Below are 24,599 nucleotides of genomic sequence, written 5' to 3' on the forward strand. Positions count from 1 at the left end.
GCAGGAATGGGATAGACCATGGAAAGTGGCCAAAGCCACGTGCTCTGTTCATGGAGAGACGAGTAGTCTCTCCATAAACACGGGGCCAGAATTTTAAAATCTGTGCAGATTTCAGTGTTCCTTGTCAGATATTTTTACAGCATTTTCAGGCAAGTGGTCATTTACATAGAATCTAAGTGAGGGCAGTGGCTTGCTTTTCACAGAGAGAATAAAAAGTAACTAAACTCTTTTAGTGGCTTTTTAACGGGTGAAAAATAAAATAACTGCCATCTGTTTAGCCACTTATGGTGGGTTGGGATCGGGGCTGGCTCTAGGCAACTTGGTTGGAGACAGAGCCCTCAGCAGCAGCAAATGATGCTCAGATAAATAAAATTAAAACATAGCTTGCTTAGTCCTTTGTGATCTTCTAGCCCAGGGCAGCTTTGCTTATCTGAATTTCAGTATGTGATACAAGAAACAGGACAAATTTGCAGGTGTAAACAAGCACTGCTTGCTGTACATGGCTTATTAACTTGTTAAACACTTCACCTAGGACACCGTTTCTTTTAGAGCTGGTGACTGAAGAATTTAACCATTTTAAGAGCTGCTCAAGTGAGAATGGAAGTGTTTTTTTTTTACGTGTCAAAGCGGTAAACCTGGCACTAGTGATGAATTGGAAAATAAAACTTTTGGGTATCATTTTTATGACTTCAGAGCAAATGCCTATAATAGCCAGTCAATCTAGCTTGGTGTTTATGAAAACACTTAGTCCTATAAATAGGAAAATTCTATTAAGTCATTTACTTCCCTTCACTTCTACTTTGTACAATTGGTCATTTGGCAAGCTGCCCCTTTGTGATTCACTTTAATAAAAACTTGCACTTCAGATTGCTTTTCAAGCTTTTGCTAATTAACCTCTTGTGTGAGAATGTAAGAATTATTCCACATTTACCTAATGGGAAATTGAGATACGCCCAGCGCTTTGGACTTCCTTGCTCCTTAAAGCTGTACTTAGACCCCTGACCATACCTATTTCCACATGCTACGGAAAGTCAGCAATAAGCTTGCTCACTGCTGTTGATTTTACAGTTGGAAAACTGGGAAGCTGTTGCTGGGGTGAGGAGCTGGGCAATACCTCCCTTCTCTAGCCATGGGACAGAAAATTTCTGTGGAGCCAGTAATTGAGTTGTGATTAGATCATGAGTTGCCCTGAAAACGAAAAAGAACCATAATTTTTTAAGACAATATAAATATGTAAAGAGAGCACTCTGCTATCAACTTTCATCTTCCGTTGCATGTTAAGGAGGAAATAAGAGTATAGACCTTCTTGATCAATATTTAGCGTGTACAGAGACAATTGGTACAGAATGATTCATAGTGTTTCATTTTTTTTTCTAATGCCTTTTAAACTTTATGGAACTTTCTGTACTCTCAGTGCTCCCAAGATTAGACAATGTTGCCCTTGAAACATAAACTCTATGAATTCAAGTGTATACTGTGAGAAAAATTATTAAGATGATTTCTGTGTTTCGTTTTCTTTTCTCATACTTTTCTGCCTATTTAACAAAAATAATTTATTAGAATGATGAAAATTAGATTTGCGTATAAAAATTCTTGCACTTTTAAAATGTAGAATGAACTAGGAGTTCCAAGGATAAGTGTTACAGTGGAAGACTAAACAATTAATGCTGATTATTTTATGTATCATGTTGCAACTCCCTTGCACCTTTGATTTTACAACGAATTTTATGAATCATTAGTATATAGGGTTTGAGTATTTCTTTTTAAATGTAGAGGAAATGTTCTCTTTTGGGTTCTACTTCAAAATTGATTTCTCCTCCCTGATACTTTTCTTTAAAAAAATTAAGCTTTCAAGGCAGAAACCGTGATGTTTTCTATCATTAAATTTTTAACAAAACATCTGTTTTTCTAGTGGTCCCCAACCATGGATAATATCCATGCCAAAAGTTAAGTATAAAGTTAAGAAGAAAGTATTTATATTAAAAAAATAGTGTTTAGTCTTAAACAACAGTTTTCACTTCACATATGCTTTTATATTGCATTTTTTTAATGTAAAAGCATTTCATGTAAATTATTGCTATGACAGTTTTAAATACTGAATATGTACTAAACAACCAAAGTATCTATTTCAGTAGCCCATAGTTAATCTCCTCTGTAGCGGCACAAAGAGAATCTAAGATACAGCCTGCGTTTTTGTCAGAATCCTGGGGGAAAAAATAATAGTCTGATATGAAAAGCCTTTCTATATAAGAATAGAAAGTTTCAGTAGGGAGATTTGATAGAAAGCGGGGGTGTTTTTTGTTTTCTTACTTTAAAAAAAAAAAAAAGTGTGGAAATAAAATGTTTCCGAGTGGGTTTCCACCTATGTGTGATAGCTAACTTAATTTCACATAAAAGAAAGAAAACAGGTCAGTGTTTCAACATGGTTCTTTAGAGAAGTATGGATTAATTTTGTGTGTAACTTTTTTTTCTGTAACATCTTTTTCTCTGCTCCCGTCCATGTAGCTATGCTGCGCTGATAGCCGACTGGCCTGTGGTGGTCCTGGGCATGTGTACTGTGTTAATAGTGGTGTGTGCGCTGGTTGGAATATTAGTTCCAGATCTTCCAGATTTCTCTGATCCATTGCTGGTAGGTAAATATTAATCATTAATTAATTGTACTGTCAAATAAGTATTTTTGGTTTGCTGGTTTTTCAGTGATGCAAGTACAGCAATTGATATATTCCTCGTAAATTGAGATCTGCCCAGAGGAAAAACTGACTCTGAATGTGCCTAGAAAGGTTCCCTGAACTATGAATCTGTTAGGGCATCAGTTTCCAGAGAGATTCAATTGGGAGTAAGCTTGCAGAAGCAAGTTGTGTCTAATGACTTCACAAAAGGAATGAGGTGGTAAAGAGCCTTGTAATTCCTCTAATTAAAAAAAAAAATAAATAAATCTTGACATTAGAGCAGCTAACGGTGATAGAAAGATGCTGTTTCCATCAGAGAGTGTTATCCACTAGTTGAAATTCCTTCTGCATTTTGCTATTGACAGCTCATATGTCCTTTAACAGAACTGCTGTACATTGAATAATGTAAATTCATCCCGGTTTTAGATGTACAGCAGAGTACAACACAGACCATACGTTCTACATCAGGTTTCAAAGAGTGAGGGCCAGGATCTATTAAAGGAAAGGGGATTCTAAGTGCCTTCTGGGGATGAAATGATATCCATATTGAAAGACTGAAAGTAATTTTTATCAGATTCTATTAAATACTGTGCTCATTTCTTACTTTTCATGAGCTGTCTTCGCCATGAGTAGCTTTCATGACTTCTATTGAAAATTTTGTATTTAGTTATTATCCTCAAATAAAAAGATACTATAAGTTCCTGTAAGTTATTGTTATTTATATTATAGTAGCATATACCTGTACATACCCATATGAATTGGACATTTCTTGAAAATAGCCAAGTTATTAAAATTGTTTCAGTCACTTTCAAGATTATTTAAAGATTTGCCTTATTCTTGGAGAAACAGAGAAGATATACTTGACTGTTTTTTAATCATATTTAATCAGTAAAGAGTGATAATTGAGATACAGAAAAGGACTTTGTAGAACACCCTTGCTCTGAAAATGAAGTGTTGAACACTTGATAGACTAAATCATCATCACTTCTCAGGGAGAGAAGTAGTACATGCAAGAATTCTTAATCCCTTGTCACTCTATACAGTTGGTCATTATTTTGTCTGACCTGTCATAAAGCATTTTACCTTTAAAAGTAGATACCTGGGGAAACTGTGCTTCATAATGAAAACTATCCATCACTTTGATCATGTTTCCACTTTCCTGTTTGAGCTAAAGAATGAAAAGTATTAATGGAATTTTGTAATGCTCTGTCTTAGGGTTTTGAACCAAGAGGGACGGCCATAGGACAGAGATTGGTCACGTGGAACAACATGGTGAAAAACACGGGGTACAAAGCCACGCTAGCAAACTATCCTTTCAAATATGCAGATGAGCAAGCTAAAAGGTATGTATTAAAAATACATTTTATTTTATTGGGTTTTTTATGTGTGTACATAGCACTTATTCTAATACCCTCCAAAGTTAATGTATATACTGCCACCGATTTCATATAAATATTTAATCTGGTCTTGTACAGTTCTTAAGGACTTTCACATAGAACTACGTATTTCCCACCACAAGCTCTTTAAAAGAATGTATCATGTTAGTTATCTCTTTGAATTGTGGGTGGTTTCAGTACTGGTCTCAGTGTAGTTTCCTTTGAAGTCTATAATAACAAAAAATTCAACAAATGTTTCATTTTTTTAATACCAAAGTCAAGTTGGTAAAAATATGTGGTTTTTTAATATGTAAGAGCTATTAAGATGTGTGGCTTGTTTGGATACTCCTTTTAACAATCTCCTTTTTTAAGGTAAGGTAAAACTGTTTACTGTGTTTTAGTCATCAAGATGACAGATGGTCAGATGATCACTACGAAAGAGAGAAGAGGCAAGCGGACTGGAACTTCCACAAGGATACCTTTTTCTGTGATATTCCAAGTAAGCGGAGAAATGCTGCAAGGAAGGCTAAAAACTTCTGCCAGTTGAATGATTTCTGAGCTCTTCTGTATGCTTTATTAGCAAAATATTTTTTGCTTGGTATATTCACAATAAGCACCTTCTCTCTGCATGCAGAAGTCTTTGAAGAAATTGGGCTGAAATGCTGTGTTCTATTGGCTCTTCCTCAGAAGCAACTGTGTTTACTTAAAGTGCTTCCTTTAAGTGGTGCCGCTTCCTGTACAGATTTGTATTAGTTATTGGAAATGCTGATCATTGTAAAAGCAGTGTTTTGTGTATGACTATAGAGGTAACACTTAATTCACCCTAGGGAAGAGTTGTGTTTTATCTGTGCCACTAACGTACCTGTAAAAAAAATGTAAATCAAAATGCTTTTCCTGTATATGTCCTAAAAGACATACACAGGTCATACCTTGTCCAGAATTTAGGGGTTTGTTTCGGAGGTAAAAAAAAAAAACCCGCCACAAAAACTACATACACAAAACCCACACAAAACACACCCCTCAAAGAAACAAAAATAAATAAATAAATAAAACCAAAATCAAAACCCACCTTGAAGTACTGAAGACTTACAAAGCTGTCTAAGTTAAACTAGAGGACAGAAAAGACAAAGAAGTCTTTACTGACTTTTTACAAGGCACACTGCAAAACTGTGATAAGTCCTGTTCTGGCAGAGAGCGTGCATTAGCAGATGTAGATCTCGCCTTTATTCATATAATGACCTGGGCTCTTTTGCAGCCACTTCAATATGTGAGGACTGATAACAGAGCACAAAAACATAATTGTGAAATTATTTGTTTATATTACTTGATCTGAGAATGCAATGACCAGTAAAAACCAGGGTGGAAGACAGCTTTTTTTTTTTTTTTATTACAGTATGGTCTTACATCTAAGTGAGAGGATGTGAGCAAGGTCGTCATTTCTGTTCCTAGGAGCAGAACCAAATTAGACTGAGCAGATCTCGCATAAGGACGAGGAAATGTACTCGAAACTCTACTGAGCATTAACTGCAGCTTGAAGCAGAATTAACTCCTCTTATCCTACCCGCTGTTTCTGCGTAGTCTCATTCTTTCCACTGCTGTTTCTGCATAGTCTCACTTGTGGCAGTCATGAAGGAATTGTGCTTCTATGGGAAAGTTTGCCAGTCCGTTATGTAGAGAAAACAGCTGATTTCCTCTTGAGCCACATTTGTCATTCCTGGTCTCTTTCTTTGTCTGCTTCAGGATCAACAGATTTCAGTTTCTTTGATCCTAAGGCACGGTCAGAGATCGTAAAGCGCTGCCCCTGAGTCTTTTCATTACAGTCTTGTGAAAGGCAAAAACTCTGCCCGTTCACAGCAGTGGGAAAAGTGCAGCCTTTTGGGCTTTGGAATATTGTAATTAACGTCATAATGTTTCATAACCCGAAGTACCATATGGCAATACGCAGTACCATATATTTGTGCTGGTATATATGTTTCCCTTGTTAGCTATGCATAAAGAATTCTTAAAAATGGCCTCAAGGATATCACAACAATTTCCACTGCAGTCATTTGCTTCTAAAGCAAAAACATTCTTGTAGAAACAGCTTTATAATTATTATTTATATTCCCAAATGACTTACTAAATCAGCCTTTGATTACTGTTATGTGTGCACTGCCATTATGCTGTGCCAAGAATTTAATAGTTTGCTGATTAGATCTTTTGATTTTTATTTGTTTGTCATATTTCAGAAGATAGTTTGCTTGAATAGAAGTGTGTAGAGCTTCTAAGTGGTATATAATATTGAAGATGCTGTATTTACTATAAGCAGTTTAAGGAAACTGAAACTTTAATGTGGACTGAATCTTACAGATAAACAGCTCATCTTGAAAAGGGAGGTGGATTCCCATGACCTGACAAAGATTTCATCTGCATCATTGGAATGGTGGGATTTTGTCTCAGTCTTTGATACCAGACACACCCAAATAATCCATAAACTCCCCTCCTGTAATTTCAGGTGATCGCTATTCACGAGTGGTGTTTACATCAACAGAAGGAGAGAATTTATGGAATTTGAATGCAATTAAGTCAATGTGCAATGTAGATAACTTGAGGGTAAGTAAAGATGGCATTTAATTTTTTAACTTGCGTATATGAAGCATGTATTTGAAACTTTGTTTTGCTGCCCGTTGCCATCCAGTAGCATGTGAGAGGACTCACATTGGTCGCATCCTTTTCAAATAGTCAGCATGCAGACGAAGTTAAAAAACAACTTTCAGTTTGTACAATTAGATTATATAGAGGAATTTGGTTTTGCTACTAATACTGGCCAGAATGGGGTGGAGGAGGGTTGCTTCAGAAGTTTTTTCACAGAAAGGACTATCTTAGCTTTTGCTGTGTGTTTCCTCTTAGGATCTTATTCCATGGATTTTTGTTCTTGTTTTCTACCAAATAATTACTTTTCTTTTTGCTTTTTCACCTTTAGGTGAACTGGCTGCATCCTCATAGCGCATGCAGTTTTCTCTGACAGTCAGTGGGTCACTCAGATATTTTATTTTTTTAATCTTTTTTTTTTTGTCATAAGAGAATAGGTTGGCAGATGGACATCAAAGGAACATAGTTACAGTAGGTAGAAATAGACCCCAATTAATAAGACGGTCAGAGTAATATTAATATTCTCTTTAAAACTGGGAAAATGAAAGGAGACATTTTGGCCTTGTCTGTCTGGCCCCTTTGTAATTTTTCTTGGCTTTCCTTCTACTCAATACCTTGCATAGTCAAAATAACCATTGCAATAGCCAGCTTCAGAGGCTGCCATAGCTTCTTTTACATGTGTTAGAAGATAATTTAGCACTCGGAAATCAATGTCCGCTTTTAGCTGATGGAAGTTAACTGACAAAGGCTAAAATAAAGTAGGCATTCAGGTGGTACATTTGTAAAATATAAGCTTGTCACTTGCTGGACATGAATACATTTTTTCCTTTGAACTGCTGAGTAGCCGTAATTTTTTGTGTACTGGTGACTTTGTATGAAAATAAAGCAGTATGTTTTTCTTCTATGAATAATAATCCATTTATTTACAAATTTTTCTCCTCCAAAACAAAAATAATCATAAATAATCAACATCATACTACACCACATTTATTTCATGAGGAATATTTTCATTATTAGATTTGTTTATCATTGCCTTTTAGACAACTGTATGAATTTAGCGAATTCCCAAACTGTTTTCCCTAAACAGCTGGCATTTGCTTGCTTAAAACATTGAGTAGTGAAACACTGTGTAATGAATCTCCTTTGGCAGGCTGCATTTTGTCCTTGTTGACCTCTGTTGGTGTAAGTGGTTTTTGTTCTCATGTGCTCATGAAACGTTCCTTACTTCCCCATCAGAGATTATTGCACCAACAGGATGGCTCATGTGATTACCCTTTATCTTATATATTATATAATTACATCGCATTATTATAGAATTATTTAATATATAATGAATGTGTTATATATTCATATTATTTATATATTTGGCCATATTATTTATTTGTATTCTTCATCTAGTATATATTTATAATTCTATAATTATTATAATTCTCTTATAGTTAAATCTTGTATCTTATATAATTATCATATATACTATTTTTTTGGTCAAACATTGGAACAGGCTGCCCAGGGAGGTGGTGGAGTCACCGTCACTGGAAGCTGTTCAAAAACTGTGTAGACATGGCACTTCGGGACATGGTTTAGTGGGCATGGTGGTGTTGGGTTGGTGGTTGGACGTGATGATCTTAAAGGTCTTTTCCAACCTTAATGATTCTGTGATCTTTTTCAATGAGAATGAGCTAGGTGAGCTAAGTACAGTATTTAAACTAACCCAGCTCAGTTTTGAATGAACTGAGTTAGGGAATAATCGTATCACCAGTTCAGTCAGGAGATACAGTGGAGAATCACCTTTTACAAGGGTAAAAATTGAGAATTAGAGAGGAGATGCTAATCTGTGCATTTAACTGTAGAAGCTTAGTCACACAGACAGCTAATGCAGGTAAATCCCAGGTAGTATAGATCATTGCAAAGCAATGAAGTCTGAATAAAAAAAGAAAAATATTTCTGTATCACAGAATAGAGACACTTTTAATTACCCCTGAAGAATAATCTTTGTAATAGCTTCATTATTCCTGAGGCATTTTTCTTTTTTTTCTTCCCTGTATGCACACTTTGATAATAATGCATTTTTTCAAATATTGCTTTACTTTCTGAGTGAGGATGAAACTACTTCAAAAAAACAAGCACCACACATCTTTTATCCATAAAAATAGCTGCTCTTTGAAATAAGAACACTTAGAAAATTAAATGTTGGCTACTTCAGCTACACCCACAGTTGTGTAGATATTTATAAAGGATATTGTTGCAGGTAGTGTTTCTATGGATTTTTTTGTAATTCAGGTATTTACTTAAGAATATAGTAATCAAACATCTCAGTTGAGCAGAACGACAGTGCATTGTGATAGCACATGTTAGTAGATGAAACAAACTGATATCGTTAGGTTTTGCAATTATTGCTGGTCTCTATATATAAACTTACAATAAAAATTAGATAGTCAGGGCTCAGAAAGGGCTGAGTGAAATGAATGTTCATTAATTATAATTTTTTTCAATTCTTGTTACTTACAAGTAACGTGTCTAAACCATTTTAACACTTTCTAACAATTTCTAAGCACTTCTAACACTTCTTAGAACTCATGTAAGTGCTGCGATATGCCCCACTTCTGAGTGCTACTTTCTGCTGGCAGCCAGTCCCTAGAGAATGCTGACTTGCGCCGCAGCTATCGGAAGGAATTGATGCCTTCGGTGACCTTCTCTTCTGGCTGCGGTTATTTTTGTTGTTGAATTCATGCTTGTTTTAGGGCCACAATTCTGTTGAAGTAAGCGGCAAAGCTTTCTGTATTCAAAGACAGGAAAATCAGACGCTATCTTCTGGAAATGCAAATCTTGGAATTTACGTATTTTGATGATGATAAGCAGGATTTCAGCACCAACTAGTATTTGCTTTAGTATGAGCTAACAATATATCCCCTATGTGTTAATTTATTCCCATTTGCTTGTAACTACTTTAACTATATGTTTTACTGACACTTAGGGGCTCCATCCTGCAGCTGCTCAGCATATGCTAATCCTATAACCTTTCTGGAAACATTATATAGAGAATAACTATAGGAGGTGTTCTAATTTTTTACGGCTTGGATAAGAATAGCCCTTTCTTTCCCCTGTTAATTGCAGAATGCTTTCCCTGTAAACCATAAAGGGTTATTTTATGAACTTCAAAGACTGTACGTGATCTCCTCAGACCGCTTCCCCAAAACCGTGTATTTGTGGTCCTCAGTCGCTGCCTAGATCCTCTTTGGGCAGATCTGCCCACCGGCGCAGCGTGTGCGCGGGTCGCACAGCTTAGTTCCCTGGCTTGTTCCAAAATAAATGAAAATGTTGCCAGTGGCAGACCGAGTCTGGCAACAGCAAAATGGCCTTTTCAGTTCCTTTGGATCACCAACAAAGCCCAATGCTACGATATGTTAACATTTTACGTAGTATTTTAATGAGCCATCCAGAACTGAATTTTGTGTTTTAATTTCTGATTTCCAGCTGCCAGCTCATGTTACTTTATCTTTGGCAGCAGTTCCTTCACCAGTGAATGTTTATGGCCTGCAGCAAGTGTTGAAGAACAGCATATAAACCTCATTGTCCCATCCCGAACTTGAATACGTAGAGAACTCAATACAATCCTTTCCTCCCAATTTGCCTATTATTTCCTCATAGGATTAACCTGGAGATGTGCCATGAAAAATACAGATATGCTATTCCAGTGCTTCCTTTTATTTAGCAGGTTGTTCAGTTTTTCCTGAGCCTGCATGTGTGAGTGTTTTTATCTGGAAACAATCAAATGTGAATTATCCTGGTTTTTTGGAATGCCAGTTTGTTATTGTTCAGAAACTGGTTGACAAAATTAAGTCCATATTAAAGCTTTTATAACTGCCATGAGAATCCCCAAGTGCAGGGGTTTTCGTCTGCATTATAAAGGATTGCTAATAATAAACCTGTGCAATTTTGTTAAAAAAAAAAAAAGGCAAAGTGGAATATTTCAGACCACCTAAATTTAAAACATACATGGATAATGGTTTCATGGTGGAATCCTGTAAACTCTTAATCATATGGCTTTATTAATGTGAGTGTATTAATATGTGTTTGTTCTGTGTAACTGAAATTTTACATGTATCTATATATTTGAAGGATTAATTCTATTTTGTCACATATAACAAGCCAGAAGTTCTGGCTTTTAAGACTTATATTCCCTGTGCTCTATCAAGATTGAGTTTTCCCAGCTTGAGAAAATTTCCCTGATCTAACCTTGTTACTTAAGAGCTTGAGTTCTATTTAATAGATAACTTTCAATTTTGCCTATGGCGATTATGGCAGTTTAGCTAAGTCGTGCTCTTACTGGCTTCAACTAAATCTGGAATATTCTTGAAGTGAAAGAAGAGTATCCACGCAAAGGGTTAACACTTACTTAGCTGAGGAGATTCCTCAACCAAAATGGTTAAAATTGCTATCATTTTTGTAAAGCTCTGGTAGGAGTTCCTAGGTTTTGGGCAGTGACTTGAGCCCACAACAGCAGTCCTCCCCCGTGACCCAGCCCTGTGCCCTCTCTGCCCTCGCCACTGGCGTCTCCTTGTCCCCGTGACTTCTCTGGCCTTGGCTGTCGCTGCATCTTCCTCCACTCCGCTCCCAAGTCAACTCTTGGGACTTCGTCCCACGGTGGGTGCAGCGTTGGGCGGCACGACTGCTGTCTCTCTGCAGGAGGACTTAATTTGGGGTGCTTCATGCCCCAGTGGAACCATCTTGCGCTTGTGCCTTGGAAAGCCGGCATGACTCGGGGGCACGCAGGGTCTGGGTGGCAGGCTGACCTGGCTGGGGGAAATGTCCATTCGCTGTAGGAGTGCCTAAAAAAGACTCATGCAGTGAGGGTTGTAGAAGAGAGGTCAGATGATGGAAGTTGTTGTAAGGCTGTCACATCCTTCCTTTCTGCATGGTAAGTCCCTGCCTCTCCTAGGAACTTCAGTACCTGATTCCAAGCAGAATGAAACTTCGTTGATGTGTGGATGATTGTTTATTTTCAGGAGTACAGCATGAGATAATAGAAGAGAGTGAACAGTCCTCACTCTGGGGGGGGGGGGGGAACAAACCTCCTCAGTGCATCTTCAGACAATAGAATTACAATATTCTTAACGCTGCTGCCACTTTCATGCCACTGTTACAAGTCAGTATACTGAGTTACTGCTGGTTTAGTCTGCTGCATGTAAGAGGATGCTGATCAAAAACAAAGTTTGTGGAAATAAGGGTTTAAAACGTTAACACAGAAAGGACTGTAAGCTGAATTTTCATCACTTTGGGATTTTTTTTGTGGGTGAGTGTTTCTACTAATTCAGACTACTACTTTAAACTGGATTTTTTGCCCTGCCTGTCTTTATACAGATCAGATCCCATTCTCAGTTTGGCGATCTCTGCCAGAGAGCCACTGCTGCTTCGTGCTGTCCCAGCTGGACACTGGGCAACTATATTGCTATTCTAAACAACAGGTCATCATGTCAAAAAATTGTGGAACGCGATGTCTCTCACACCCTAAAGCTGCTTCGCACATGTGCCAAATACTACTACAACGGAACCCTGGGGCCGGACTGCTGGGATATGAATGCCAAAAGGAAGGACCAACTCAAGTGTACAAACGTGCCTCGCAAATGTACCAAGTACAACGCTGTTTACCAGATCCTTCACTACCTAGTGGACAAGGATTTTCTAAGCCCAAAGACAGCTGACTATGTCTTACCAGCTTTAAAATACAGCATGCTCTTCTCTCCGACCGAGAAAGGGGAAAGCATGATGAGTATTTACCTAGATAACTTTGAAAACTGGAACGCTTCTGATGGTGTAACAACCATCACAGGGATTGAGTTTGGAATAAAACATAGATTGTTTCAAGATTACCTGTTGATGGATACTGTGTATCCTGCCATAGCCATCGTAATTGTTTTATTAGTTATGTGTGTATACACAAAGTCCATGTTTATCACACTGATGACTATGTTTGCAATAATTAGTTCTTTGATTATTTCTTATTTTCTCTATCGGGTAGTATTTAATTTTGAGTTCTTTCCATTCATGAATCTCACTGCATTGATTATTCTTGTTGGGATTGGAGCAGATGATGCTTTTGTCTTATGTGACGTATGGAACTACACAAAATTTGATAAACCTCATGCTGGAACCTCTGAGACAGTGAGCATCACATTGCAGCATGCTGCTCTTTCCATGTTTGTCACAAGTTTTACTACCGCTGCTGCCTTCTATGCTAATTATGTCAGCAATATCACAGCGATCAGGTGTTTCGGTGTTTATGCTGGCACTGCCATTTTGGTGAACTATGTTTTAATGGTTACATGGCTACCTGCTGTAGTTGTATTACATGAACGATATCTTCTCAATATTTTCAGTTGCTTTAAGAAACCTCAGCAGAGGGTATACAGCAACAAAAACTGCTGGACAGTGTTGTGCCAAATGTTCCACAAGATTATTTTTGCAGTCTCAGAAGCATCCAGGATATTTTTTGAAAAAGTTTTGCCATGTATTGTTATCAAATTTCGATATATTTGGCTTTTCTGGTTCCTTGCCTTAACAATTGGTGGAGCGTATATTGTGTGTGTAAATCCAAAGATGAAATTGCCATCATTGGAGCTCTCTGAGTTTCAGGTCTTTAGGTCTTCTCACCCATTTGAACGATACGATGCAGAATACAAAAAGCTTTTTATGTTTGAACGTGTCCACCATGGAGAGGAGCTCCACATGCCAATTACAGTAATCTGGGGTGTCACACCTGAGGATAATGGTGACCCTTTAAATCCTAAAAGTAAAGGAAAGCTACAACTAGATAGCAGTTTTAATATCGCTAGCCCAGCTTCACAGGTTTGGATTTTACGTTTCTGTCAGAAGTTAAGAAATCAAACGTTTTATTATCAGACTGAAGAACAAGATTTCACGAGCTGCTTTATTGAAACATTTAAGCAGTGGATGGAAAATCAAGACTGTGATGAGCCATCTCTTTATCCCTGCTGCAGCCACTGGAGCTTTCCATACAAACAAGAAGTTTTTGAATTGTGTATCAAGAGAGCTATAATGGAGCTAGAAAGAAGCACAGGGTATCATTTAGACAGTAAAACCCCAGGGCCTCGCTTTGATCTAAATGACACCATCAGGGCAGTGGTGTTGGAGTTCCAAAGCACCTACCTCTTCACACTGGCTTATGAGAAAATGCATCAGTTCTACAAAGAGGTGGACTCGTGGATATCAAGTGAGCTTAGTTCTGCTCCTGAAGGTCTTAGCAATGGTTGGTTTGTGAGTAACCTTGAATTTTATGATCTTCAGGACAGTCTTTCTGATGGTACTCTGATTGCCATGGGTCTTTCAGTTGCTGTTGCATTTAGCGTAATGCTTCTTACAACTTGGAATATAATTATAAGCCTTTATGCAATAGTTTCAATAGCTGGAACTATTTTCGTCACTGTAGGTTCTCTGGTTCTTCTTGGATGGGAGCTAAATGTGTTAGAATCTGTCACTATTTCAGTGGCTGTTGGCTTATCTGTAGACTTTGCTGTTCATTATGGAGTGGCTTATCGCTTAGCGCCTGACCCTGACCGAGAGGGAAAAGTCATTTTTTCTTTAAGCCGTATGGGTTCTGCTATTGCAATGGCTGCATTGACTACTTTTGTAGCTGGAGCAATGATGATGCCCTCTACAGTGTTGGCATACACGCAGCTTGGCACTTTTATGATGCTTATAATGTGCATTAGTTGGGCTTTTGCAACGTTCTTCTTCCAGTGCATGTGCCGATGCCTTGGACCCCAGGGCACTTGTGGCCAGATCCCGCTACCAAAAAAATTGCAGTGTACTGCCTTTGCTCAGACCTTTTCAGGAGCCCAAGGAGGCAGAGGTCAAAATAAATCGCATCCTGTTAGCAAATATCAGCTGGACTCCCGAAGTCAAAAACCAGAAATGGAGCATGAGCACTATGAGCTTGAGCCTCTGGCATCACAAACCGGTATCTGTAACCCTGCAGAGAAAGTGACTTATGAAGAAACTCATATCTGCTCAGAGCTCTTCAGCAGCAGGCCCCAAAACACATGCATGCCTATGCATTCAGCCTATAATAGTGAGGTGAGTAAAAGCATAAAAAACGTTGCTAGTTCAGCTATGCTACAGACGTCTGTTGACCAACATACCATGTGCCCAGTTTTCTCTCAGAACAGGCAGTGTAGCTGTCCCGATGCATATAAGCAAGTGGCAGTGAAGTGGAGTCCACACTCATGTCAACAGTTAAGTGATACCTTCTGTTACCAGTGTTCCCCTTCACCAGGAACTGTACAGATCCAAAGCTCTGTAGCTCCTATAAATGCTTTACAGCAGACCGCCGACGGTTACGTGCACCCAGTCCAGCATGTCCTCCACTGCAGTTGCCTTCAAGGAAGGCTCAAAAGAACGATGACGCAGAACACTCTGCCTAAAAATTTTTTCCTCCAGTCAGTGCAGCAGTTTCAGGCACATCAGAGAATAAATAGGACAGATCCACATGCTCATCAAAACCCAGAGGAAAACGTAAGAACTGTTCCAAAGATGATGAGCTCCTCACAGTTTCTCTGCCGAAACGCAGGACCTCTCCTAGTGCATTGCTCTGAATATGAGAACAGTGTATCAAATAACCAAAAGGGATTCTGTCAGCAGACAGACAAGTGTGTTGAAATGGGTGGTACAGAAGCGAACGGGGTTGAAAGCAAGAAAGCCTCTCTGTCAAAGCAGAAAAAGAAAGCTGAGAGCAAGATAGATCAGCGTTCTTTGCAGCATGACCGGGTTTTGAAGCCTGACCAAAATGATAAAAAACATCTGCTGAATAGGTCAGTGAGAGAGGCTCGCTATGAGTGTTGCCGCGAAAATTCACACTGTTGTAGCAAGGCTATCACAGTGAAGTGCAATTCTGTTGACTGTCAAATGCCAAACATCGAAGCCAATGTGCCTCCTATGTTAATGCGCCCAGAGCTTTCCAATGAAAGTTTGTTAATAAAAACACTATAATAAATCTTTCATTTGGCAATCCTGTGTTTTTCTTTTAAAAATAAGTTTAAAACACTAAAAAGGAAAGTCCTGGATAAATATGAATTATGATTTGCATTTTGGAATGAAAAATGTATTTTATAGAACAGTAACATTTATACATTTCATAAAGCCATTACATGTAGTAAAACCTGATGTTTTCCAGAATGTTGTTTGGCTTTTTTTTTTTTGCTGTAACTCTTAAACTGGATTATGCTTAATTTAGTTTTTGTCCCAGGGCATTAGAATTTTAATTCTTCTTATAAAGCATCTCAAGAAATAAAGCGTAGCGAGGAGACTCTCCCTGTTCTGAAGCCAGGGCTTGCAAGATTGGTAACGTTTGGGGCGGATGGAGATTGCCACATTTTCTCAGTACGTCATTTACCTTTGTCCTGCTGCTGCCTTGGCAGGCTTGCGTGCGCCTTGAAACAGCGGCAGGACTATAACTGGGTTCACTCGGGATTGTCTGAAAGGCCAGCTCTGCAGGGTAGCCTGTTTTGGGAATATTTTTAACCCTTTATCCAAGAAAAGGTCTTGGAGGTCAACAGCACTTGCACTGCCGTTGTTGCATATCTGTGTATATAGTGCAGTAAAAGATTTAAACTGCCTTTTCTGGCAGTTACTGTACAGTCTCACCATTCAATACCAGAGGATACAGGTGGAAGCAATAGTAAGTGAACATTATTTACTTCTCAGTGATGACAAGAAAAGTATAATTCATGTGTATGACGTATACATATGTAATCGGGAGTTACAAAATCGGGCATGAAGTGCCTTGCAATACTGAACTTTCTCCCACAAAGTATGGAAATTAAAAGTAAATCTACTGTGGAGAAAGGCATAGTTAATGCACATGTTCTAGACTTATTGTCAATAGTATCAGATTAAATCAATTCAAAAGGCTCAAATACATAAATTAAAATATTGTGCTCTGAGTTTTCTTAGAGAAGTTCCATGGTGTAGTTACAAATACTGAACTAAACCACGTAACCAAGACATTGGTTTTCAGACATTCTATGTGTGTAACTACAGAGATTAGCCCAATGACAGCTATGGTTTGGTCATGAGAATACTTGGCAGTCTCATCATTCAGGGAGAGCGGATTTGAGAGCTGGAACTGTGTAGTATATCAGAATTGATATGCACCTTAATGACAAATCTCTCTTCATTTAATCACTTGGTTACGCTGATGATGTTGAGTTACTTTACACAAAGAACGGAAGGTGGATTTCACGGGCCGATGTGGTATCATGTACTTGGTGTGTTATGAACCACTGGAGGAAAAGCCTGGCTTTTTCTGTTCTAATGTTCATGTTGAAGGGATGTGGAAGATCAGTATCGTATGACAAACCACTTTGGTTTCTCTGGGAGTAGTGATGTTAGTGCTTGTATATCCCAGCGTCTGGAACAGAATAAGAGGGTGAGCTCTACAGAAAAAGCTAAAATGGTTTTACATGGTTTCAGAAGAGTAGCATTCTTTCTTAGATAGAAAATAAAACTCACTTTTAGTCCTTTTAAGACTCATAACTCAGTTTAGAGCCAGACTGTTTCTACTTCGAGGATTTTCTGTGCACTGTAGAGGCCATTAATTATAAAGAGCTAAGACTTGCAGTGCTAGCAATCTAAAGAAACGAAAAGGGGTAAGAAACAAACTGTGCTGTTGCTGTTGCTATGGTCCATCTCTCTTCCTGACCACCGCACCTGCCTGAGTGCCATTTCTGTGAGGGTTGTGTGTAACACGCTAAGCAATAAATCGTGCCTGAAATGAAAACAATGTTATGATAGTTTAACTGACCTGCGGTCAGACCTTGCCAGAGCAGTGTGTAATGCTTATGTAGTACCTGTCACATCAGCTGTCGTTCACGGAGAGACATGGGCCTTGGGGAAGGTCCCCAGCTAATGCATCTACAGAACATAGGACATTTTGAACTGGTGAACTCAAAATCGAGGTTTTTTCTAAGCCAGCTTTTCACAACTGCATTCTGTGTAAGGAAACCCCTTCTGACTGCTTATATTAATAACTGCCTTTATAATGGTGAGGTAAGCGATAAAGATTAATGTTGTATTTTCATTGAGGTTTATATGTTCTTAAAGGCTGATATGGGGCAGATAAGGAGTTGTGATGTAATATACTCCTAGAAAAGATTAAAATGAGCTAATGTACATGGCTAGCGAAGAGTATCACTCTTGTATTCGCCTTTTGTGACTTTGCCATTTTCTCCCTGCTAACTGCTCTGTTCTTTCCAAATCACTTAGCTGGACAAGGAGTCATCATTGAAATAGCCAAGTTTAATATTTATGTATATAGCACCACTTTTGTGTGTGTGCAGCATCTCTGTCAATTCATGCATAGACTTTAAAATCCAAACCCATATAACTCCTGGGGAGTGGAAGAGAATAGGAATTGGTTCCAGTGACAGTTGAAGGCTGATGAGGCTGTGCATTACCCTATCCCCAGAGAACTCATGAGAGAAACAATTAAATATTAATAATTAAGTTTTTACAGGCTACTAGGTGCAAGCGAGGAGAGGTGGGATCCTGTTCCACTCCACGAAATCTTAACAAGGACAATGACATCCTACTGAGCACCTAAGAGTTGCCGGTGATTGCCGAGTCCCAAGGGAGGCTGATGAGCCTAGAATACCCTAATTTCCATTAACTATTTGCTGAGGTCCTCCCTTGCACTGGCATCGCGTAGTGAATCTGGAGGGTAAGAGCCCTACCGCTGGCACTGGCTAGTGCTTCTTCCATGAAGTGACGTGGTCCTGGCTTTAGAAGTTGTAGAGCTTCATTTCCATGGATGATCCATGCTGGGGTATTTACCCACTTGGGCAGGGTATTTGATAATTGTTCTGGAAGAGATGACATGTAGCTCGGGACATGACAGATGAGCTTTCTGCCCTTTCAAAGTCTAGGGAAGACTTTACTGTAACTTGTACGTGCAGCGAGTCTTTAAGGTTGACACCTCTTTGATTATCCAAGGGAGGAAAGAGAGACTTTGTGGGAAGCCGGTGATCTGTCTGTGGCTCTGAAGTTGCTAGTACGCTTTCTTCAGTAATAAAGAATACAAACACAAATCTTCCTGGGAGTGAGACTTGCATCTGAGACCAAGTCTCTCAAATTTACCTCACCCAGGAAAAAGAAAAAATGTATTTACCATATTAGATACCTTAGTTGTCTGTACTGTCTTTAGGGTCTGTGTTTTTTAGATTACAATCACATTTATAGGTAATTCAGTGATTAGTTTAAGAAAATATGGTACAATAAATTATGGTAAGTCCTTTAAAATATTACACCAGGCGCAATATATAGTCACTCTGAATGCAGCTACCTCCTACAAAGTATTGGTAGCTGGTTTAGTAATCTAAAGGGTTTTTTTAAGTTTCTATTTCATTGTTCGTGTTTTTAAAGCAAATTAAAATCCATCTTTTTACAATCATCTGCAATCAGTTTAATTTGATTTTTTTTAACTAATGTGGAAGAATTGCTTTGAAATGCTTTGGCCTGGGAACACTTCTAATTTTTCCAGGTGGGGCCCTGGCAGTCAGTCCAAGAGAGCTCTAAAAATACAGGTTGACAAATGACAAAAATTTTAGCACTGTAAGAAATGTCAAACATGATCAAAATTGAATATATTTTATTTATATAGAGATTATTATACTACTTAATATAGGTAGCAGATGGGTGAGTCAGGCCAAAATCACACTGACTTCATTGAACTGGACCTTAAATTTTTTCCACATGCTGGCAAGCTATATTAAATTTTACTTCTGCCAATAGTATCTGAAGTGCCTATACATCTAGCATTTGATTTACAGTGGTGAGTTGGGACACCATACTACTATGTATTGTGTATTCCCACAGCGTGAAAAAGCACTTGCCTTTGCAAAAAAATCTCGGTCTATATCAGTATGAGAGACTGCAAAGAAAGGCAATAGCTTCTCTGAGTTCCTAACCGATCTCCACAGACTCCTGAATTTGGATCTACTATCACTATCGCAGAACTACCCTCACTTTAGTGTTGTTGTCCTTTGCTTATTCTGTACGTAGTACCGGTCTGGCATCAGTCATTCTGCCTCTGTATATCTCACCGGTTCACTCACTTTATCAGAATAAGGTCTCTGAGGTGTGGAGAGCCTGTAAAATAGATTGTGCACAGCTTAGAGAGGCTGAAGTTTTTACGTACCATCGTGCTATAACTTCTGAATACTAAGTGGTCTTACACACCGAGGACTCTGACTTTGCTCTTTCCCTGTATTTGGCATCTTGTATTTAGACTGTTTTTTCTAAGGTGTCCATTTTAGAAAGTTGCATGGACTCAGGTGCCTCCTGGAGACATGTAATTTTCAGTTGATTCCTGAAATGTATTAAAACTAATATGTTCAACTTGGATTTGGATTCCATTTTTTAGGTTTTGATAAATGTCAGTTTACCTGCAAATGGATAGACATATTCCAGAGAAGCAGCTGGTTTGTTGCTTTTATTTAAATTCTGTTAGTTAAAAATGTATGTTGAGTCTAGTTCCCAAACCATTAAAGTTAATTAAAAAAGTTAATCTTAAAAGGAGAGGGATAACACTTGTTCCCTTGCTGCAGGCTGGCCACAATGAAGGTAATGTTAGAAGCTGAACTCTTCCAGCAATGAATCTTTAGAGCAGGTAGGATGGCTTTGCTTTGAGGCCTAAGCAAACTTTCTTAAACCCATGTAAAGCCTAAACCAAAATTGTCCGTAGGTTCGTGAGCTGCGTTTCGGTCTAGATAAGCAGCCTGTGTGGTGGGAGGGGAACTGGCTGCACCCAGAGGGTGGTGGGAAATAGCTCCTTTCCAAACTGGCAGCCTGCCGCAAGTGAGAAGTCCCCCAGGGATCGATATTGGGCCCAACGTTGTTTAATATCGTCATAAGTGATCTGGATGATGGGATCAAGCGTACCCTGATGAAGTTTGCCAGCGATACCAAACTGAGTGGGAAGTGAACACCTGGAAGGCAGAGCCACCCTGGAGGAAGACCTGGATAGGCTGAACGAGTGGGCTAACAAGAACATTATGAAGTTCAACAAAGACAAGTATAAGGACTTGCACCTGGGAAAACATAATCCATGAGTGCAGCACGGGCTGGGATCTACCCGGCTGGGGAGCAGCTCTGTGGAAAGGGACCCGGGGGCCCTGGTGGACAGCAAGCTCCATGTGAGTGAGCAGTGCCTGTGCTGCTGCGGCAAAGCAAGCCAACAGGATGCTGGGTTGCATCAACAAGGGCATCACCAGCAGAGATAAAGAAGTCATTATCCCACTCTACTCAGCGCTTGCCAAGTCACACCTGGAATACGGTGTTTGGTTTTGGACCCGCTATACAAAAAAGATGCAGACGGGCTGGAGAGAGGCTGGAGAAGGGCCACAAAGATGATCAAAGGAGTGGGAAGCCTGCCATGTGAGGAAAGGCTGAGAGAACTGGGTTTGTTCAGCCTTGAGAAGTAGGCCTAATTAAGGGAGACCTTATCACCATGTTCCAGTGTTTAAAGGGTGGCTCCAGTATTTAAAGACTAAAGAAGAAGATTATTAACTTTTTACAAGAAGTCACATGGAAAAGATGAGGGGTAACGGGTACAAGTTACTTCTGGGGATATTCCGATTGGATACAAGAGGAAAAATTTTCACATTAAGAACAATCCACCATTGGAATAATCTCCCCAGGGAACTGCTGGATTCCCCAACATTGGACACTTTTAAGATTCAGCTGGACCATCTTGTCCACACCATGTTTTTTGCCGAGAAAGGTTGGACCAAATGATCCTTGAGGTCCCTTCCAACCTGTTATTCTATGATTCTCTGATTATCCTAATAGGAATTCTAGCACATTTCTCTGTGGCTTAGGAAAGGAGCAGTTTATTCATAACTGACTCCTTAGTAATGCTGACTATATTACAGTGCCGTGATCCTCAGAAAACAGTATGACCTAAAATATAAACCGACTAATGTCAGAACCTTAAAAATTTGACCTAAGCTATCTCTTCTGCATATAATGGTATTCCGTAATAGGAAATGTCATAGTTTAAATCTTAAGATGGATGATGTGCTAAGATTATTACTGAGTTTACATATATTTGTAGTGATTTTCAGGACAAATGAATGACCAGTGAGGACAGCTTGGCTTGGGGTGACTAAAAGGTGACACCTCTGGTTGTCTGCCCTCACCCAACCTTAGCAGCAGGTTGCCTGAAATCACCTTGCTATAATGGCAGCATTCGGGGCAATAACTGCATCAGCAACCTCTTCTCCCCTTCTCTCACCGGTGAAGTTCTTAATTTTGTAATAAGAAAACCTGTGTGTTGCAAGTTGGGAGAAAAGTCAGCTCTCGCTTTAATGGTATAAAACAAAAATAAGTTAACTGGAGTTAACTCAGTGCAGTATCACAACTGATGAATTCTTGGCTTTCATAAAAATTCCTAGTATGCTTTAGTGTTTGGCCCTAACTCCATTTTCTAAGAGAGATGTTTACATGTAAAAACAGAACCCATGGATGTCCTTAGAGTCCAGGTAAAAACGAACAGAAATGGGCAACTGAAGGCACAGGAACTCAGTACTGAAAAGATTCACAGATCAGAAAGATGGATTTAGCAGTGCTTTGAGTTCTGTTGGTGCCATCCTGCAGTACAAAACTAGATACTGTCTTGCACTTTTTCTTACAAAAAATAGTATCTTTAAATATATATATTTTTAAATCTGTGTTTCTAAAATTTATCTTTTCAATATCTATTTTTATAATATACGATAGTATTGTCCCAAATATTTTCCAAGCGATCTGATAAGGCTGAACATCAAACATTTTTCCTAATATATGCTCCTTCTAATCTGACAAAACTTGAATTCACAGCTGTCATAGCAGCAAGGCTGTCCAAGACCCTTGTTCACCCCTTCTTCTATTCTGTATTCTTAGGGCTCTGTCTCATCTGACTCTTAAGTTTTTGGGCTTTTCTTAGTTGCCCTAATAGATTGATTTCTTTCCTGACGTAGTACTGAATCGGTGAAGTGCCAAAGGTAGCTCATTTTGACATTAATATACACTAAAGGTAACCAATTTTCTCTCTATTTCATGTATTCATAAAACTGCATATAGCAGGCCACCTTCTCCTTTTGTTGATTCCCATTTTTCTTGAGTTTCTGAAACACAGCTTGTGTCATTGTGTAGCATAATCTCTTTGATCCTTTCTTATTGGAGAGGCTTTATTTACATTTGGAGAGTATAACATGTCAGCTTTTTGACAGTTCACAGCAGTATTACACTACTAAATAGGGCAGAAATAGAGAGTACTGTGTTACACTGACACTAGTTCGAACACTTCTAGCAGTAGGTAGTTACGTGAGTTGGAGGTGTTTTATTTGGCATAGCACTGAAAGAGTGTAATCTTCATAATGACGGGCATTATGAATTTTGTAACATAAATGACAGATAATGACTTACCTTCTTTTGTGTAGCATTATCTTCACGCAAAGAAAAGGAATTCAGCAAGTATTCTGCAAAACAACATAAAATTGAAAAATGCTAGGATTACAGTGGCTAGCCATGAGGTGAGCTCTGCTACTTTCTCAGTTCTAGAAGGACTTTTTAAACTGCCTAGCTTAATATGTCCCAGGTGAATAACACGCTGTTGTTGAATGAGAAGTCAACAAACTGTCCTCTGACGTCTCTAGACAGTATCACTTTCCAGAGAAGTTTGAATATGTGAAATAACAGCACTGGGGAAAGATACCTTACCAAAATAAGGTGTTGTAATGAAAACCATCACTCAAGTGTTATTCAATCTGGCATTTTCATCATTTGCAGCTGAGAAGCAATATGGGACTTGAGCTAATATATTTTAACTGCAAGATACTCAAGCCCCTACGCAAGAATTTGAGACAGCTCAGTGGGTGCACTGGATAACTTAGATATATAACCTTCAATTAGTCTAGTTAAGACAGAGTGGGGAGAGGGAGAGAGAGGTACCCCAAATCTTTATTTGCATTGAAATACTCTTGTGTACGATACAGAGGGAGTAAATGTCTTGAAAATGCGTGTAAACCACAGTACTTGAGACTGCAATAACTTTTATGATCTCAGAGTAATAAGCATTAAAGAGAGTTGCAAACAATAGCATGCAAAAGGTGATTGATGTTTAATTAGGGAATTGTAAGTATGCATTTAAAATCAGTGGTATTTAAAAAGGACGCATTCCATGAACCTGCAATAAATGTTGGTACTTGTTCTAGATGACCAATAACTTAGTACATCCAAAGAGTTTTTAGTGCTATAACTTTGATATACTCCACTTGGCATCTATTACACAGGTTCACAGGCACATCAGTGCAGCAAATCTGGCTGTCATCAGTCAGGACTTTGGATGGAGACTGAACTGCCTCCTGGATGAGCAGCTCAAAACGGAGACCGTCTGTAATAGCAGAAATGAGTATGCCCGTTGGCTTTTGCCAGGTACTGGTTTGTAATGGGCAACGGAGGAGGGAGGTCGAGATCTGTACTTCTGTTCGTCCCTTGAACACAGAAGCCGATGACTTTGACCAGCATAGATGTTTCAAAATTCGAAAGGCGAACAAAGTCCTTGTGATGCTGCGTACACGGAGCTGAAACTGTGTGCATGTGCTTGGATTCTTTGGTGTTCCAAATACATGCTCGGATTGTTGTAGCTAAGAAGTTACTGACATTCAAACTGCTTGTTTAATTTTTCACTTTGCCCTGGTTAAGTGTAAAAAGCGCCTGATCTGTTTCTGTTTTGGCACTCTCAAATAAATACTACGCTCTTAGGTTTAGATTAATATTTATTTTAAATATATAAAATCTAGAATAATATGCCCCGGTCTTAAACTCTTATTATTATAAACTGTTGTTTAATGTTACCATTACTTCAGTA

At 38.7% G+C, this 24,599-nt stretch overlaps 1 protein-coding gene across 1 annotated transcript in view; it reads left to right on the forward strand.

Annotated features, from left to right (window-relative positions):
- Window positions 1-15,682, forward strand: part of DISP1 (dispatched RND transporter family member 1) — a gene marked incomplete at its 3' end in the record, with an annotated part of 35,151 nt that extends 19,469 nt beyond the window's left edge. The window contains exons 3-7 of the mRNA XM_081997220.1: window positions 2,506-2,629; window positions 3,885-4,012; window positions 4,447-4,544; window positions 6,540-6,637; window positions 12,038-15,682. Coding sequence (XP_081853346.1) covers window positions 2,506-2,629; window positions 3,885-4,012; window positions 4,447-4,544; window positions 6,540-6,637; window positions 12,038-15,682 — 4,093 coding nt within the window. The remainder of the gene's footprint in view (window positions 1-2,505; window positions 2,630-3,884; window positions 4,013-4,446; window positions 4,545-6,539; window positions 6,638-12,037) is intronic.
- Between the last annotated feature and the right edge of the window lie 8,917 nt (window positions 15,683-24,599).

Source organism: Phaethon aethereus, assembly GCF_964289735.1.
Source record: "Phaethon aethereus genome assembly, chromosome: 3".
Taxonomy (NCBI): Eukaryota; Metazoa; Chordata; class Aves; order Phaethontiformes; family Phaethontidae; genus Phaethon; species Phaethon aethereus.